Source organism: Sceloporus undulatus, chromosome 4 (assembly GCF_019175285.1).
Source record: "Sceloporus undulatus isolate JIND9_A2432 ecotype Alabama chromosome 4, SceUnd_v1.1, whole genome shotgun sequence".
NCBI classification, from domain to species: domain Eukaryota; kingdom Metazoa; phylum Chordata; class Lepidosauria; order Squamata; family Phrynosomatidae; genus Sceloporus; species Sceloporus undulatus.
The window spans coordinates 71,458,849-71,475,321 of NC_056525.1; the positions used below are offsets into that span (position 1 = coordinate 71,458,849).

At 40.0% G+C, this 16,473-nt stretch overlaps 1 protein-coding gene across 1 annotated transcript in view; it reads right to left on the minus strand.

The window, feature by feature from the left end:
- HYI (hydroxypyruvate isomerase (putative)) overlaps positions 1-16,473 on the minus strand; it is a 46,123-nt gene that overhangs the window by 18,272 nt on the left and 11,378 nt on the right. The window contains exon 2 of the mRNA XM_042463023.1: positions 10,212-10,349. Coding sequence (XP_042318957.1) covers positions 10,212-10,349 — 138 coding nt within the window. The remainder of the gene's footprint in view (positions 1-10,211; positions 10,350-16,473) is intronic.

The window sequence follows — 16,473 nt, forward strand, 5'->3', positions numbered from 1 at the left end:
TACATGCTTTTGAACTGATAGATTGTCAGAAGCTGGGACTAGTGATGGAAGCTCACCCCGTCCTGCAGCACTCAGGCCTCAAACTGCTGACCTTCCAACCTTATGATAATCAGAATTGGCATGTTAACCACTTAGCCACCGCATCCCAGACTACCTGCTTCTATTTTATGGATATATATCTGTTACAAACATTTGCATAGTATGATCTTATTACAGGAGTTTGGAACAGATCATGTTCTGCTTTTTGTATTTCTTTTTTGCATTCGGCATCTTTCCACAAAACTGCCACAAAATCTCTCTCTCTCTCTCTCTCTCTCTCTCTCTTTCTCATATACCACTAGCCCGGCCCTGCTTTCTTGCTGCTGCCCATTCAAGCCATCCATCTTCATGCACCCGGATCCCAGGATCTGGAAAGAAATGAAAGGGCCTGAGGCTCCGCTCATTAGTAGGGCTAGCTAGACCATCGTCTCAGACGCCCCTGGCACTAATTATGGCACTGTGTGTGCTAGGAGATGTTGTAGCTCAGCCGTACCCATCTGAGATGAGGAGAGATTGAAAGAGGCCCAATGTGCCCTCTCCCCTGCTCATTACAGCAACACCATGACAGCTAAGCAAGGAGGGAGTGGGAAACAGCACAATGCTCAACTGGGTCTCCAGGGCAGCTGGCTAATCCATGGCATCTCGCTCTGTCTGTAGTAATAGGCAGCAGCCCGTAAATGCCAGCACTCCAATTAGTCCTGCCCCCTGGCCTGATCACTGTGGAGGATGTCCTTCGAAACAAGAGGAGATGAAGAACCCTTGGTACAGAGGAAGTCTCACAAGAGAGATGACAAGAGATTACCATTGTGGTGGGGGTGGAGGCCTGACTTTGTCAGGGGTCAAGTCCCATCACCAAGTAGATCTAGACTCCTTGACAGGTATTTCAGTCCTGCAAGGAGTGTTCCTCAATAGCCAGAAGGGGCTATGGTGTCCATTATTTTTAAAAGATGACCTCCCAGGTAGCATCTACATCTAAATATGTACACGTGTGTGAAATGAGAGAGAAGGAATACAAATCATGTATCTATGATTTGGAGAGAAGGCAGTTCTGCTTTTCACAAATCTGGCATCTGAAAAAGGTGCTTTGTGCAGGTTTTTCAGTTTAGACTTGTGGAAGAAAATGTTCCACAACTTCATAATCTTTTTGCCTTTTGTTTCACAACTTTATAGTCTTTCTGCCCTTATCATTCCTGGCCCATTACAGACTGGAGTATGTACCCCTCCTGTCCATAGCCCTGTTCCTTTGGCATGTCCTTGATCTTCTGAACAACTACCAGCTCACTTGTTTATTTCACTTAAACAGTAGCACCATGTAAGGTCTCCTGTCCTTTAAAGTGTCTTCTTATACCACATGTGTGTGATTCGCCCCTTCCTCCTAAATATTTTGCCTATCTAATTGTTTTCTCAGGGTCCTCCTTCTTTTTACTCATCTGGCCTTCTTTCTTCCACCTCCTGGCCTCATACCAATTTCCTTAGTCATATCCACTATCACTCTGTGAGCTCCCCAGTGTCTTTAGTTCCTTAGGCATCTTTTTTACTTTACAAAGGATCCCAGATTAATTTAGTCTGTCTATCTAGCTTCCTGGGAAGGTGATAAAACAGAAAAACAGAAGAAGAAAAAGAGCTAGCTTTTCATGTAACAGGTACCCTGGTGGCAGCTAATATGTTCTGCAATGAAGGATAGAGATGGAAGAGATTCTTGAACTGATAATAACATGGGAGAGGGCCTTTCCTGCTGGGGCATCCCAGTTATGAAATACCCTTCCCTAAGAGGTCCAATTGATACCAGTGCTGGTGTAATGCTCGTGCCAAGTCAAAACATGGCATTTTATTAAAGCCTTCAGAGCCAAATTGATACTATCCTATTAATTATCCATGTGTTACTGCTGGTGTTATTTTAATTTTTTTTGAACTGGTTTTAAATTCTCTTGTTTCAAATGATACTTGATTTAACATATTGTTAGTCTTTTAAAAGTATTGTTATTGTTATTTATTGTCCTAAAATGACTTTATTGTGCACTGCCCTAAAATCCTTAGCTATAGGATGGACCATAAATATTTGAATAAATAATTAAATAGGATAACAGAGACAAAAAAAGATTTCTGCTGATTCTGATATTCTAATGCATTTGTGATGACTTCCTGTCCTTTCCTCTAAATCCTCTGTGGCAGTGCAAAAGAATTTGTGTGTAGAATTTAAAAACCGGTCAAAAAACTTGAGCTGCATCTAAGCATCTTAGAGGCTATGTGTATGGTGACAAAGGCTGAGCATTTGGTTTGGTGGCTCATTGAATGCCATCTTGACCACGCCCTGATGTTGCCTGGCAGGTGTCCTGGGTTTCATCTGTGAAATGTTGGAGGGTGTGTGGAAGATGGTCCCTTGTGATGTCACAGGAAACAGGATAATGGTGATAGCTCACTTTTCCACCCACTATAGTTGTATCTAGAACTAATTGCCAGAGGCAAATTCCTATCAGGCTGGGATCCTGTTAGTCAGTTATAATGTCATAAGTTAGATCTATGACTGCATAACTGTTTCCTATTTACTTTTATGATTGTGGTACCATTGCCACAATAGTATGTGCTCTCCAAACCCACCTTAAAAGCCAGTCAACTTCCTGAGTAATGGAGTTCTGAGGTGCTGGACAGTGGGGCACTGCAAGATGGTGTGACTAGTACCTTCCCACCAGTGAGCAACAATGCAAGAAACAGAAGCAAGGACCCCTGTTGTGACTCTTCAGTGCACTGTCACTTGCTGGTGGGAAGGGGTTGGTCACGTCAGCCAACAGCACCCCACTAGTGAGTGTCACAGAACTCCATAGGTCAGGTGGAATTCAGGAGTTGGATCAGGAGGTGTCTACAATATGGATTAACTATTATATTGTAGCTACACCTCTGCTGCAAGATCTTGATCTGTGTTTATATTGTAGGAAAAGAGTTTGTTCCATTAAGAGGCAATGGAGGAGTGGATCACATTGCAAGGAACTGTGTTTCCACAAAAGGTATGTTTGGCCAGGTGTTTGCCATATGCATCCAAAGAGATGTTTTAATTAGTTTCCTAGGGAGTTAGTCCATAACAACAACTCATTAATGGAGAAAATGTTTGCTCTTTTCATTTAGGTATAGCATATTTTATCATAAATGAAATGTCTCAAATGATACAGACATAAAGAAAGTTATGCATATGGATGTACGGTATGTGTGTTTTTCAAATGTGATAAAGTCAATTGCTGTTTGGGATTGTACCAGCATGGAAAGAGAGCAAATAACTAGCAAATACTCCTGATGTAATTGTTCTATATTGTTATTCATCCCCATGACTGGAGGAAAATAAATTTTGTACCTTCAAAATGTTTTGTTCTTTTTTGAAATACAGATTTCAGAAAGTCCACCAAGTTGCAGGATATTGCAGGAGAGGCCGAGATGAAAGGGGCAGCAAGATGAGCATGTACTGTCTGTTTGGAGTGAAGCAGGGCAAAAAGAAAAAGACAAAGAGAGGAGTAACACCATGATCCTATTCAAGTCTAACTAGAAGGAAGCCGTACTCAATTTAGTGCAAATAACTCCTGTTTAAATATGTATAGGTTTGCAGCCTAAGTGTCTTTAAGCTTTCCTGTAATGTTTTACAGGTTGACTGTTAACTTCCCCACACGGGGAAAGGGAAAGAGGAACAAATAATTTTCATCCAGTGCTAGGAAACTCCAGTGGACAGGACTTGGCTTAGGAGAAAACGTCAGAAGATAGAGCAGCTTCTGCACTTATTCTCACTGCTCTCTTGTCCAGTAGGTATAAAATGGTTCCAGTGGTTTCCAAACTTTAGTCCTCCAGATGTTTTGGATTTCATCTCCAAGAATTCCTGACTGCTGGCCAAGGTGGATAGAGCTTCTAGGAAATGAAATCCAAAAACACCAGGAGGACCAAGGTTTAAGAATCACTGGTTAGACAGAGAGGAATTAGGAACTTAGCTTTCCTGTCTTGCCTGTTTGCTTCCTCTGTCAGCCATCTATTCCAAAAGCATCATAGACAGATTACATCATCTAGGTCAACCAGGGTTATTTAAGTGGCTGCCCGCTGTTGTGAAGAAAAGGAACTAACCCAGAATGAACTCTCTCCCTCTTGTGTTTCAAGCCTGTGCAGTCTGTTTTCTACCTCCTCATGAGGGAAGACATATGTTTGCCATCCCTATCTTTTTCTGAGTAGTTTAGAAAGGATCAGTCCGTTTCTAGTTTAAGAATATGTTTCTGTAATAACTGTTCCCCCTGTTGAGGATTCTAAACTTATTTTTGGCCTCCATTTAGTTCTTGTAAATTCATCCTCCCAAGATAAGCACTTCTGCTGTTGGTGTAAAGGCTCTAGAAGGCTTTCCCTTCCCATACTAATTGCTCTGCATCCATCTCTCTAATAGAAAAGAGCACTCAGCTAGTACTTGCAGGCACCATCTCAGACCCTGCAAATGCCAGCTGAGACCATGGGGTCACGTTGGGGAAGGAGCCTCTAGGTGAATTCTGCTTCTCTTGAGAATAAATGAAGCCCATCGGCTGGAGTGGAGGTGTGGAAAGTGTACACAGATGACATGAGGCCCAATCTTTTAATGACAAACTCCCCAGGTCACTTTCAGACCCCCTGGGCAGTAAACTAAAAATGTTCAGGTCAAAAATCAGTCTCAAATGCAGCATTTTTGTGAAATTCTTTTCCACAACCTCCAAACAGTCAAAATTGGACAAAAAGAAACCAAATGTGATGTCACAGCATTTCTGGCTAAAATGCAACAGTGTGACCCACAACTGGGGCACAGAACACAAATAGGCCTGTGATCAAACTGCTCACTATTGGGCTAAAGGTTCCTTTGCTCTACACTTTATGTCTTTCTTTCAGTTTCCAGTTGGATGCCCTTTGTTCTAGGTAAAACCAGGGAAACAGGACTTTACTTTGAGGCAACATTATGAAGCAGGACTACAAATGTCATAAACACTATAAAGACAAGACGTTAGCAATAATAAAAAAATGTTTGACTCAAGGTATTATTTATCCTCCAAATCAGGGACAGAGCACTGAGGAGTAAGACTGCTTGCAATTTGGATCCCAAATTGGGAGAAAGGCGAGATAAAAATAAAAAAATAAAATAAAAAATATAGCAACAGTGAGCCTTTCTGAAACTGGTACCCTACAGCTCTTTGTAGTAGCAGCTCCTATCTTCCTTGACCATTGGTCACACTGGCTGATCGGAGAAGCAGCACAAAGCATGTGGAGGGCAACATGTGGAGGAATAGCTTTGGAATCAAGCTGTGTGTCTTGAGTCAGATTCCAGGGGCCAAATTAGTCGTGTTAGTCTTGTAGCTAGGTGTCGTGTGACAGGTTTTAAATTTTTTTTTTAATGATAAAGGAAGGGGTCTTGGGTAGACTGGGACTTTTGACTGGGGGACTTTAAGGCACCTTCCTTAGTCCTGATTATCTTCACATGCCCCCAACACACTCTATGCTTCTCCTCTTAAAGAAGGAAAGCTTATAGTACAGGAGAGAGGAAATAAGTTTCTATCCAGAGTGCCTTTTCTACAAAGACAGAACAGCAGGAACAATTGATTCTGTTTTGGAAGACAAAGGCGAAAAGAAGATCCATGGGTTTGTTAGGAAGGATCGAATTAGGGGAATTTACAAGAGGCGTGTCCTAACAACACACGCAGCGGGGTCGGGTCCCTATGTGTATACCAGAGGTCATCTATTCCACCCCCAGAGAGAAAGAGACTCAAAATGCCAATAAGTTGCAATAAAAATATAAAACATTTATTAAAGCCACACAACAAAGGGGATCACACACGCACACACACATTCAATGCTAAAGCAAGGGAGGGGTGAGTTTGGGAGTAAAGGGAAAGAATAGAGGCACCATTGGGAGTCTTCTCCAAAGCGACGGATGTGAGGGATGGTGAATGGTGAGACACGGCCGCGGGAATGGGAAAGCAAGTGGCGACCGCGGTGGCTACGAGCTGAGTTCCAGTGGGCAAAGCTAACTAGAGGCCCGAAAGACAGTGAGCTTGGCTTCACTCAAGTTATTTCAGCAGAGCCCAAGGCTAAAGGATCGCAAGCTTGGAGCAGGCTGCTTGACAAGCAAGGTATCAGGTTTGGAACTCAACAAGCCCGGCTTGGAATCAGGCTCGGAACTTCTGCTTTACCAGCCCACTGGAGGGTTGGAACTGGGGTCCTTATATACCCCTAAACATAACCTCAGGCTATGGCAGCCTGGCAAACAAAGGCTTGATGACTATCTTTGTTTAAGCTGAAACTTACACAATGGATACACAAAGAGGAGGTCTGGCACTTTTCAGGGGGAGACAAATATCTAGATGGCAGAGCTGTTAATCACTCGCTCATTGAGAAGGAGGCTACCTCTATTGTCCTCTCTTCTTTGGACAGCCTGCAAAACTAGTAGGGCAACTCCCAAAACTGCTTGCTGAAAGGTTTAAATTCTACCTTTTTCTGGGACCAAGCCTAGCAAGACAGCTGGCTACGTGGTCAGCTCGCTTTTAGGGTAATGGCGGCTAGCAATGGGGTCAGTCAGGGGTCATAGATTTAGATCGCATGGCACCCAAAATTTATATAAAACCAAACTTGGTAACAGGTTGAAGAACTTAGGGTAGTGATCCTCTTGTGGGGTCACTCTACTCAGATATTTTTGCACCAAGGGTTAACTGAAGTTGACTCATGTCAATTGTATTACCTATGATGTTATGTTGTATTCATTAGCATTATAGTAAGTAACAAAGGCTTGAAAATCATGATGACATCTAATGGCATCTAATGGCATCCTCAGTGAAACAGGGTTGTGAAAATCCTTGTGAAACCAGGCTTGGCCTTGGTTTTGATGGGACAAGGAACATCACAGTAAAATCTTGAATTTGTTCATGGCTGGCATTCATAGTTTTTTGTGGGTTTTCCAGGCTATGTGGCTGGGTTCTGGAAGTGTTTATTCCTGACCTTTCACCAGGATTTGTGGCTGGCATCTCTGAAGATGCCAGCCACAGATACTATCGAAACATCAGGAATACAGTGTTCCAGAAAACGGCCACATAGCTCGAAAAACCGACAAAAAATATGTTCTACTTTTTTCTGCTCCAGTCTTTTCTACTCTGTTAACTCATCATGAGTCTAACCCTGTACTCTGGGTCATTTCCCACTACACAATTATAGCACTATATTCCACTTTAATAGCCATAGCAACATCCTATGGAATCCTATGATATATAATGTAATAAGACAATGATTGAGATTTCTAAACACTCTTCCCAAAACTGCAGATCCAAGGATTCCATAGAATGTTCCCATGGTAGTTCAAGTGGAATATAGTGCTATCATTGTGCAAAGTGAAAGGGCCCTCTGTGTGAGATGTCAGTAATGAAGCAATACAGAAATGTTCCTGGTCAGCTGAAAGGCACATCAGAAAATATGGATTCAATTGAACGGGATATGGGTACAATTACCCTCAAATTTCCAGTTGAGGAATGTATCTGGATTCAGCCCTGAATTTGAATGTCCATGTTTTAGTGGTAGTGATGAGTGCGTGCGCACAACTGAAGCCAATTGTGCTCCACCCTGGAGATGTCAGATGTGGTCTGGAAATTTCAGCTATTCAGAATGCTTCAGCCAGACTGTTAATTGACATAAAGAGCATATGATTTCCGTATTCGAACAGTTTCACTAGTCTATTTCCAGGCACCATTCAAAGTGCTGGCTATAAAGCCCTACATGACTTATGAACAGGTTATTTGAGAGACTGTATTTACACATAGGAGCCTGACTACGTTTTAAGAGCATTAATATTTCGTGTGAACGTGAGAGCAGGTGGTTTTGGCTGTTGCTTCTGCATCAGGCAAATAACTTTTTGTTCAGACAAACTCTTGGTATTTGCACTAGGGGTGGGAATTATGTGGCTCTACAGATGTTTTTGGACTGCAACTAGCAAGCATAACCATTTGTGAGCTTACAATCTAACAACACCTTTAGGGCCACATGATTCCCACCCCTGTTTAAACTGATTTGCTGTTGAAATATGTTTTCTTCTGGTGGGTGCTGTTATTTCCTTCTTATTGATATGTTTTCCCCCTTTGGTGTCTTTTTAATGTTTGGTTATACTTTTATTAGTTTGCACCTTGATCATTATTTTTAGTGGAAAGACAATATATCTGTGTAATTTGTTGTTCTTACGTATCTTCAAGTAGTATCATGGCATTTTCTTAGCAGGTTTCTGCAGAAGGGGTTTGTCCTCGCCATCCACTGAGGCTGAGAAAGTGTGACTTGCCCAAGGTCATCCAGTGGGTTTCATGGCTGAGTGGGGAGTTGAACTCTGTTCTTCAGATTCATTGTCTATCCAGCCTGAATTTGTACAAGATCTAGGCTGCTGCTACACTGTGTAATTAATGTAATTTGACACAACTTTAACAGTCATGGTTCCATCCTAAAGAATCCTGGGATTTGTAGGTTGTTGTGGGCTGAGAAAAAAGGCTAAATATCTCACAAAACTACCAATCCTAAAATACCATATCTTGAACGATGGCAATTAAATTGCTTTGTTCGCATTAGAGGGGGGGATTTAAGTACAGATTGGATGGACCTCAACCCACACTATTCCTCCTTAAACCAGTTATTTTACACTCTCTTTCTCTCTCTGCCATAATCTCCCTTTCCAGCAACTGTATCTGTGCCTTGAACTTGGGCTTGGGCCAACAACTGACCTTCATAATCCTGGCGGCCTGTTCCACTGTATAAGCAGTTTTCTGCAGGTGAGTGACTTGGGTCAATGTGTGCAGGGGGATTAAAAAACAAGAGCCAGTGGGCTATCCATTAAAGAGCTGCAACTCAATTAAGGCTATTGATTAATCAATGAGAGCAAGCATGACTCTGCTCCTCAGTAATAATAAAAAATCTTGTCCAGTGATGGACAGCTACAGAGAAGCCTGGATTTTAGGGCAGGCTGCAAGTGGTGGTGAAGGGGGTCTGCTGAAGATCATCAAAGATGAAGCTAGTGGGATAGGTATGTGTTTGTCAGTCTTGCATAACTGACAGATAGATAGATAGATAGATAGATAGATAGATAGATAGATAGATAGATAGAGTAGTTTGACACCACTTTAAGTGCTGTAGCTCCATTCTCTTAGTAAAGCTGGTGCCCAGAATTTTCACTTTGTTCCTCCAGTGATGCTAAACTCCTCAAAAGTATGAAGACTGCAGCATGGAATAAGGCAACATATTCCTCTGTTCTTGAATGAATATTGTTGCCAGGTGCAGACTCTAAAATGGTTCATGTAATTTTAAGGTTTCACAAGTCTGGTCTGTGGCATTACAGCCTTGCAATAATGGGAAAAGAGAGCTAAGGGGATTAAAGATATTGGGTCTAAACATGGCAATTCTGTTGATAAAGTAGATCCTGTAGAAAAAGCTGCACTGAGTGTCAGGCTATCCAGGTCAGTCTTGCTAAGTTTCACCTACAACAATCATATGGTGACTGATGGTCTTGCCCACAATCACTGAACTGTTTAGGGATTGGAAAGGTTGAGTATACATTAACTAGTACAATATTTGTTTTAATTTAATCAAATTAACTTCTGGACTGTACTTTACCCTCCATAATAGTCTAAGAAAACAAGCAAATTCAGCACACTTTTGCAAAGGGGTTATATTATGACAGAAAGCCAGTGATTGGATCTGATGCTATTCCTTCTGAAAGAGTTCTTAAAATTTTAACTTTGAAATCTTAATTTCTTTACAACTTGGAAAGCACATTTTTGCATACAGATGTCTTGTGCTCACACATTCTGGGTGACATATGGTGTACAGATGCATGTGGCTCTTTTAGGATGGGGTGCAGGGAGCTATTCTCTAGCCCTTTGTGCCTTGTCCAATTCCTTTTGCAGGTGTCAAACTCCAGAAGGGATTGTTGCTTCTTGCAACTGGGGAAGGGAGGGAGGCAAATAAGAGGAGGAAGATGCCCCTAGTTTTGGCTTCAAAAGGGAAAGAAATAGATTGTAACTTCCTTTCTGTTTTCAAGGGTAGCTGCCAGGATGGAAAAGGACATGGGATTGCACAGGTGTAGTATTGTATTACAGCCTGTTTGCTTGATGCAAGATCTTAGCATTAGTTGTCATTCCATATCCCACTACCTGAAAATGAACCTCCCTTACCTGGAATTTCAAAATCCAAAATATTCCAAACTCTGAAATTGTCCACATTGATGACTAAGATAGTTACAACTTTGCTTTCTGATGGGTCAGTGTATACAGTGGTACCTCCAGATCCGCTGGGTGATGGGTGAAGGACCCCTGTGAATGTGGAAAAAACGCAACTAAGAAAACACTATTCTTTTTACCTAAGAGAACTCCTCTCTGCAAATCTCCAGGTCCTCCAGTGCAACTCTGTGATCAACATCTACCAGAGGTTGATCATAGAATCATGCTGAAGGACCTACAAATGACTAGAGAAATGTTTTCTCTAGGAACTTCTAGGTTCTCCAGCACAACTCCATGGTCAAATTCTGGCAGATGTGCTGGAGGACCTAGTGATTTCTAGAGAGAACCTATTAATCAAACCTGCAAATAATCAAATCCACAAAAGTCAAAGCCACAAATGTGCACAAAATTATATAAAAAAATATTATGTATAAAATTACCTTCAGGCTATGTGCATAAGGTGTATATGAATCATAAACAAATTTTGTGTTTAGACATGGATCCCCTCGCCAAGATATCTCATTATCTATGTGAAAATATTCCAAAATCCAAAATACTTCTGGTCTCAAGTATTTTGGATAAGGGAGACTCAACCAGTATTCAGAATTATATGTGCTTCACAGTAGCAAATCTGTGAGAGCCACTGTTTATCTGGATCTTACCAATTAGAGTGGATATTACCAATTAGAATAGTATAACTGGCTTTCTAAGACCTAGTAAGCATAACCACCATTATGAACCAGACTATTGAAGCTGGGTCTTAAGTACTGTGATGATGATAAAGATAGCTATTTTTGTTTTTTATATTTGAGTTTCTAAGACATTATTCCACCTGAAGGAACTCAGAGCGGGTTTAGACTAGAAAATTAAAACACAATGATGACATCATAAGACGGTACAGTAATTAAAATATTATACAATTAATCAATCACAATCATTGAATAAGACTGAAAGCTAAAAATAGCCACCAGACCAGAGTGAGCAGGAAGCAGACTCTGAAGGTCATAAATTACTTGTTGAAAAGGACTTATTTATAGATATACTGTAGTCTCAACGCCACAAATGATAGACAATTACCAATATCATTGATGTTGTTTTGATTAACTGCTTAACTTCCAGTTTCCCAAATGTGGCTGAAGCAATATTTGATTTATAAAATCTGAATGCAACAAACCACTGGCCTGTAGAACAAAGCATATTCCTACATATACATATAACAAAACATTTTCATATGTACCTCACTGTTGCATCAACACTCACAACATAGAGGAAGCCAATAGCACAAGGCAAAACCAAGGGTGCATCTATACTGTAGAAATAATGTAGCTTGATTTGCTCCTTCCTGTAGAATCCTGGGATTTGTAGTTTTATCAGGTCTTTAGTCTTCTCTGCCAAATAATGGTAATGCCTCACAAAACTACAATCCCAGGATTATTATTATTAGTAGTAGTAGTAGTAGTAGTAGTACAAACAGAATCTTTGGCCTTATTTATGTTCCATTTCAAGACATGTTTGCACAGACCCAAATCTTTAGGGAGGTTATAGCATTAAGAAAGGTTTCTGTCTTACATGTAAAAGCCATGATGTGGATACAGAAAACATGATGGCACATGGGCATTTGGAAAAGTTCCCTTTCTGGGTTATAACTACATATGTCATCGGTCAGAAACAAATGTGAAACTTGAAAGCCTGACCATCACTTTTTAAAAAAGTTTTTTATTATTAAAACTTCTGTAGATACTGTAAGTGATCTTAACTGGTTTTCAAGAATATGCACTGCCTTAGCATCAAACACAATAGTATTTATTTTTTGAATATGTGAGACAAAGACTTGAAAAGAAAATAATAGAGGAATATGTAAAAAGTTGGGCTGTAAATATACAAAGCAACAATGAATGTCAAGCAGGGTATGGGTGGGGGGAGGAAAGAAAGTACTGAAAAATGTATGCAAAGCTTATTTTTTATTTTAAAATTTAATATATGAATAAAGATTAATTTAAAAAAAACTTCTATAGATACACAAACATATATTCCTAAACATGCACAGCTATTCTAAACATGCATTTCTATTCTAATGAACACATCTAAATTAAAATAGATATAAAATGACTTCCTGCCTTTCAGATTTTCCTTTAATCTTCATAGTAAACAATATTAATTCTGTATTTTTATCCTATATTTCCCATTATATTCTATATTTCCTTTTTCTTATCCCACGCTGTGATTGATAATCCCTGACAATTCTTTAATTCATTGTTTAATATAGTGGACAATTGTCATCTAATAATTAAACTTCGTATAATTTCTTATTATTTTATTCTACCAGAGCTATTATACCATTTCCCCACCAGCACCACCTTTGTGAGAATCAGTTTGGAATCAGTTAATAGTGACCATTCTTTCTCGTATTTATTTCTTGTTTCATCTTTCAGCAAATATATCAATTTGTTTGATTCCATTATATCATATAATTTTATTAACCATTCATTTATGGTTGCTTCTTCTTTACTTTTCCTTTTTTTTTTTTTTGCCAGAACAGTTCATGCTGCTATTATTATATAAAAGATAATCTTCCCATACTTTCTTTCTGACTCTTCATTATCATCCCCAAAAGATATGTAGTTGGGTCCATGTTCATCTTAAAAAGTAAAGGCATTCCCCATTGACAAGGTTGTCAAGTCGTGTCTGACCATAGGGGATGATGCTCACCTCCTTTTTCTATTTCATTGTGTATTTGTTTCCAGTAATTTTTAGCTCTTTTACACACCCACCACACACGAATTAGCGTACCTTGTTTTTCTGAACAATTCCAACATTCACTTTTATTATTCTTATATATTTTTGATACTTTCCCCAGCTATATTGGATTTTGCAATAGTTTTCTTTTAAATCGGACATCAACATATATTTCAGGGTTCCCCCCCCCCAGTTTTTGTCCCATTTCTCTAAAAGTATGGGTTTTACTATATATTGTGCCCATTTAATCATATATTGCTTCACTGTTTCTACCTCCGATTCTATATTTAGTAAGAATGTATAAAGTTTTGAAATTACATGTTAGGTGTCATAGAGCATCAATTTCCTAGGTGCGCCAGATTGGGGCTGCAGCAACCACACACTGCAGCCCTGATCTGTCCTTTTCCTGGTGCAAAAAGGAGTGGCACAAAGCTGCTCCTTTTTGCACTGGGGAAAGGGCACCCCTTCCATCACCGCCGCAGCTCTTCTTTGCTCTTGCAGTGTGCGGCATCTAACCGCTGCATCACAGGAATGTTCCCATGCTGCCTGCTGTCTGGTCATATACATTGTATATAAAGGGACTTGAGCATCCATGGATTTTGGTACCATGGGGGGGGGGGGTCCTGGAATCAAACCCCAGCGGATACCAAGAGCCTGCTGTACATTTTAAAAACAATACACAAATGTTAGAAAAGTATAAATATAACATTGAAAACAGTTAAACAATTTATAAAGTTAAAAACAGTAAACTTTAAAATAGTAAAATGTATTTCTAAAACTATATTCAAAGCTTAAAACTTGAATCACACAGCAGATTAAAGTCCTAAACAGCAGCAGCAGCAGACTAATTGTATTGCATTTACAACTTCATACATTCATTCATTCAGCATTCCAGCTTTTGTTCTCGGGTATGAAGTGTGAGGTTGTACTGGAAGTATGCCTGTAAAGGCAGCTGAATGAGCTATTGGACTAGCTCTCTCTTTTAACTTAGTGGGAGATAGTAAGATCTCCGCCAGCCTTTTTGTTCTGTGAGGGGCTGGTTTCTGAGAGCTGATGCCTGCCCATTTCTGCCTACCTGGATTTCCCTTCAAAATCAGATGTTGCTTATGGATAAGAGGAGCTAAGTGAGTTCTTTCCCTAGTGCTGATGATTTAATCAAAAAATCCCCTACAGAAATATCAAAAGAAAGCATTGGTTCAATCTAGTCCAGTAGCTTTCTGAGTCATGGACACTGTTCTTTAGTGTTTACCTCAATTCCTGACAGGTGCCAATGAGTCCCGAGAGCTGGAAATGATATGTACAGAATTATCCTCACCAGATTGGTTCAGAGGAATATTCTGCCTCTCTCTCATTAATTCCAATTTACTTCCATTTTCAAGTAATTATGTTTCGGATTGCAGCCCAAGTCTGAATTGCGATTTGGAAATGTGGCCTCCCCAGTGTAGGAAGAACATGACTGTCACTAACAAGAGCAGTTTCTGATTAAAGAGGACAAGGGAATGAAGAGCCAAGGAGTCAGGATTGCCAAGTTTGCAACTAGAGGCAGAGTCTAGACTCTCAAATGTTGTGAGGCACCAAAACAGGAGTCAGGCTCTGCTGCTCTTCCTGTTCTGTTCTGTTCTTCCACTGCCATTCCTTCTCACCTTCCTCCTACATTTTTATTTATTATAGATTTCTATCATGCCTTTTAGGATATATCTATTTCAACAGCCATTAACTTCTGTGGGGCTGGGTGCCATTATTCAGTTGGGTGTTTGATTGCTCCATATCACTGAGTGTAGTCTAAGGGGAAGAAACACACAGTAGCCATTTAAAATGCATACAAGGAAAAGTAGTCCATTTTTTAATCTTGTATATTATTTTTATTTTTAAATTTCATTTATAAAATACCCCCCCAATTATTTATGTATAAAATCCCTCATTCATACTTAATTAATTCTTATTTACATTGGCATATTAGTGAACTTTAAATTGATCTTAATATATTAATTATGATATTGCCTATTTAATGTAATACAGGGGCCTTTAGTGTCTGGTAGTTTTGTTCCAGGACGCTCTGTGGATACCAAAATCTGTGGATGCTCAAGTCCCATTAAATACAGTGGAGTAGTAAAATGGTGGCCCTTATATAAAAAGGCAAAATCAAGGCTTACTTATTGGAATTTATATTTTTTAAAAATATTTTCAAGCTGTGGAGGCTTGAATCTGTGGATAAAAAAATCTGTGGATACAGAGGGATGACTATACTGACTACCCCAATGACTATACTCAATGGGATAGTCAATATCATAGCCAAATTGATAATTATGGTGGCTGACATCCTGATAGGCAGTTACAATGTTGTAAGCTAGACATATGACCTCATAACAGTTTTATATCACATTTATTATCATGAAACCATTGCCCCTAAAACCCATCTTAAAAGTCAGGCAGCCATACTGAGGTACTGACAAACGGGGCACTGAAAGATGGCGTGTCCAGCCCCCTTCTGTCAGTGAACCACAATGTGATGAAGAGGTGGGACACAATCTCACAGGGGTCCCTACTTCTGTTTGGCTTGATGGTGGGATGGGGATGAATGCATCATCCTTCATCACCCTGCTCCCTAGCACTGCAGAACTGCTTTGCTTAGTATTTTTGCCTGGCTTTTAAGGTGGATTTTAGTGGGGTCAGATCAGGAGGTGGAACATCACTACAACATTGTAGCTACACCTCCCATGCAGGATGTTTGATGATATATCAAGCCAGAAGTCTCCCTAGAAGCCAAGATGACAAAACTCAGGTTGTCGTACTTTGAACACATCATAAGAAGGCATGATTCATTGGAAAAAACAGTAATGCTAGGAAAGGTAGAGGGAAGTAGAAAGAGAAGAAGGCTGCGTGCAAGATGGATGGATTCTATCAAAGAGATCATCAGTATGAGTTTGCAGGACAGAGGATCTTGGAGCTGTCTCATCACAGGGTTGCCATGGGTCGAGATTAACTCGAGGGCAGTTAACAACAACAAATAGTAGCCATTCATTGATGAATTTTGATGGCAAACAGCATTTTTTTTTTTTTTGAGAAAAAGAAATCTGGCAGCACTGTGGAGACTAGAAGTCTTCAAAAAGGTGGCATGTGGCTGCATGCAGCAAAGAGTTTGTCCTGCCAAATCAACTCTCACAAAGCTATTTACATATACAGCAACAAGATGTAATGGCAAATTATCTGAATAATTAATATAAGAGATTGTTGTTGTTGCTGTTGTTGTTGTTGTTGCGTGTCTTCAAGCAGTTTCTGACTTATACAACCCTAAGGCAAGCCTATCACAGGGTTTTCTTGGCAAGATTTGTTCAGAGGGGGGTTGCCATTGCTTCCCTCTGAGGCTAAGAGTGTGTGACTTGTCCAAGATCACCCAGTGAGTTTTCATAGCTGAGTGGGAAATCGAACCTTGGTCTCTAGAGTTGTAATCCAATGCTCAAACCACTATGTTAAAATAGCA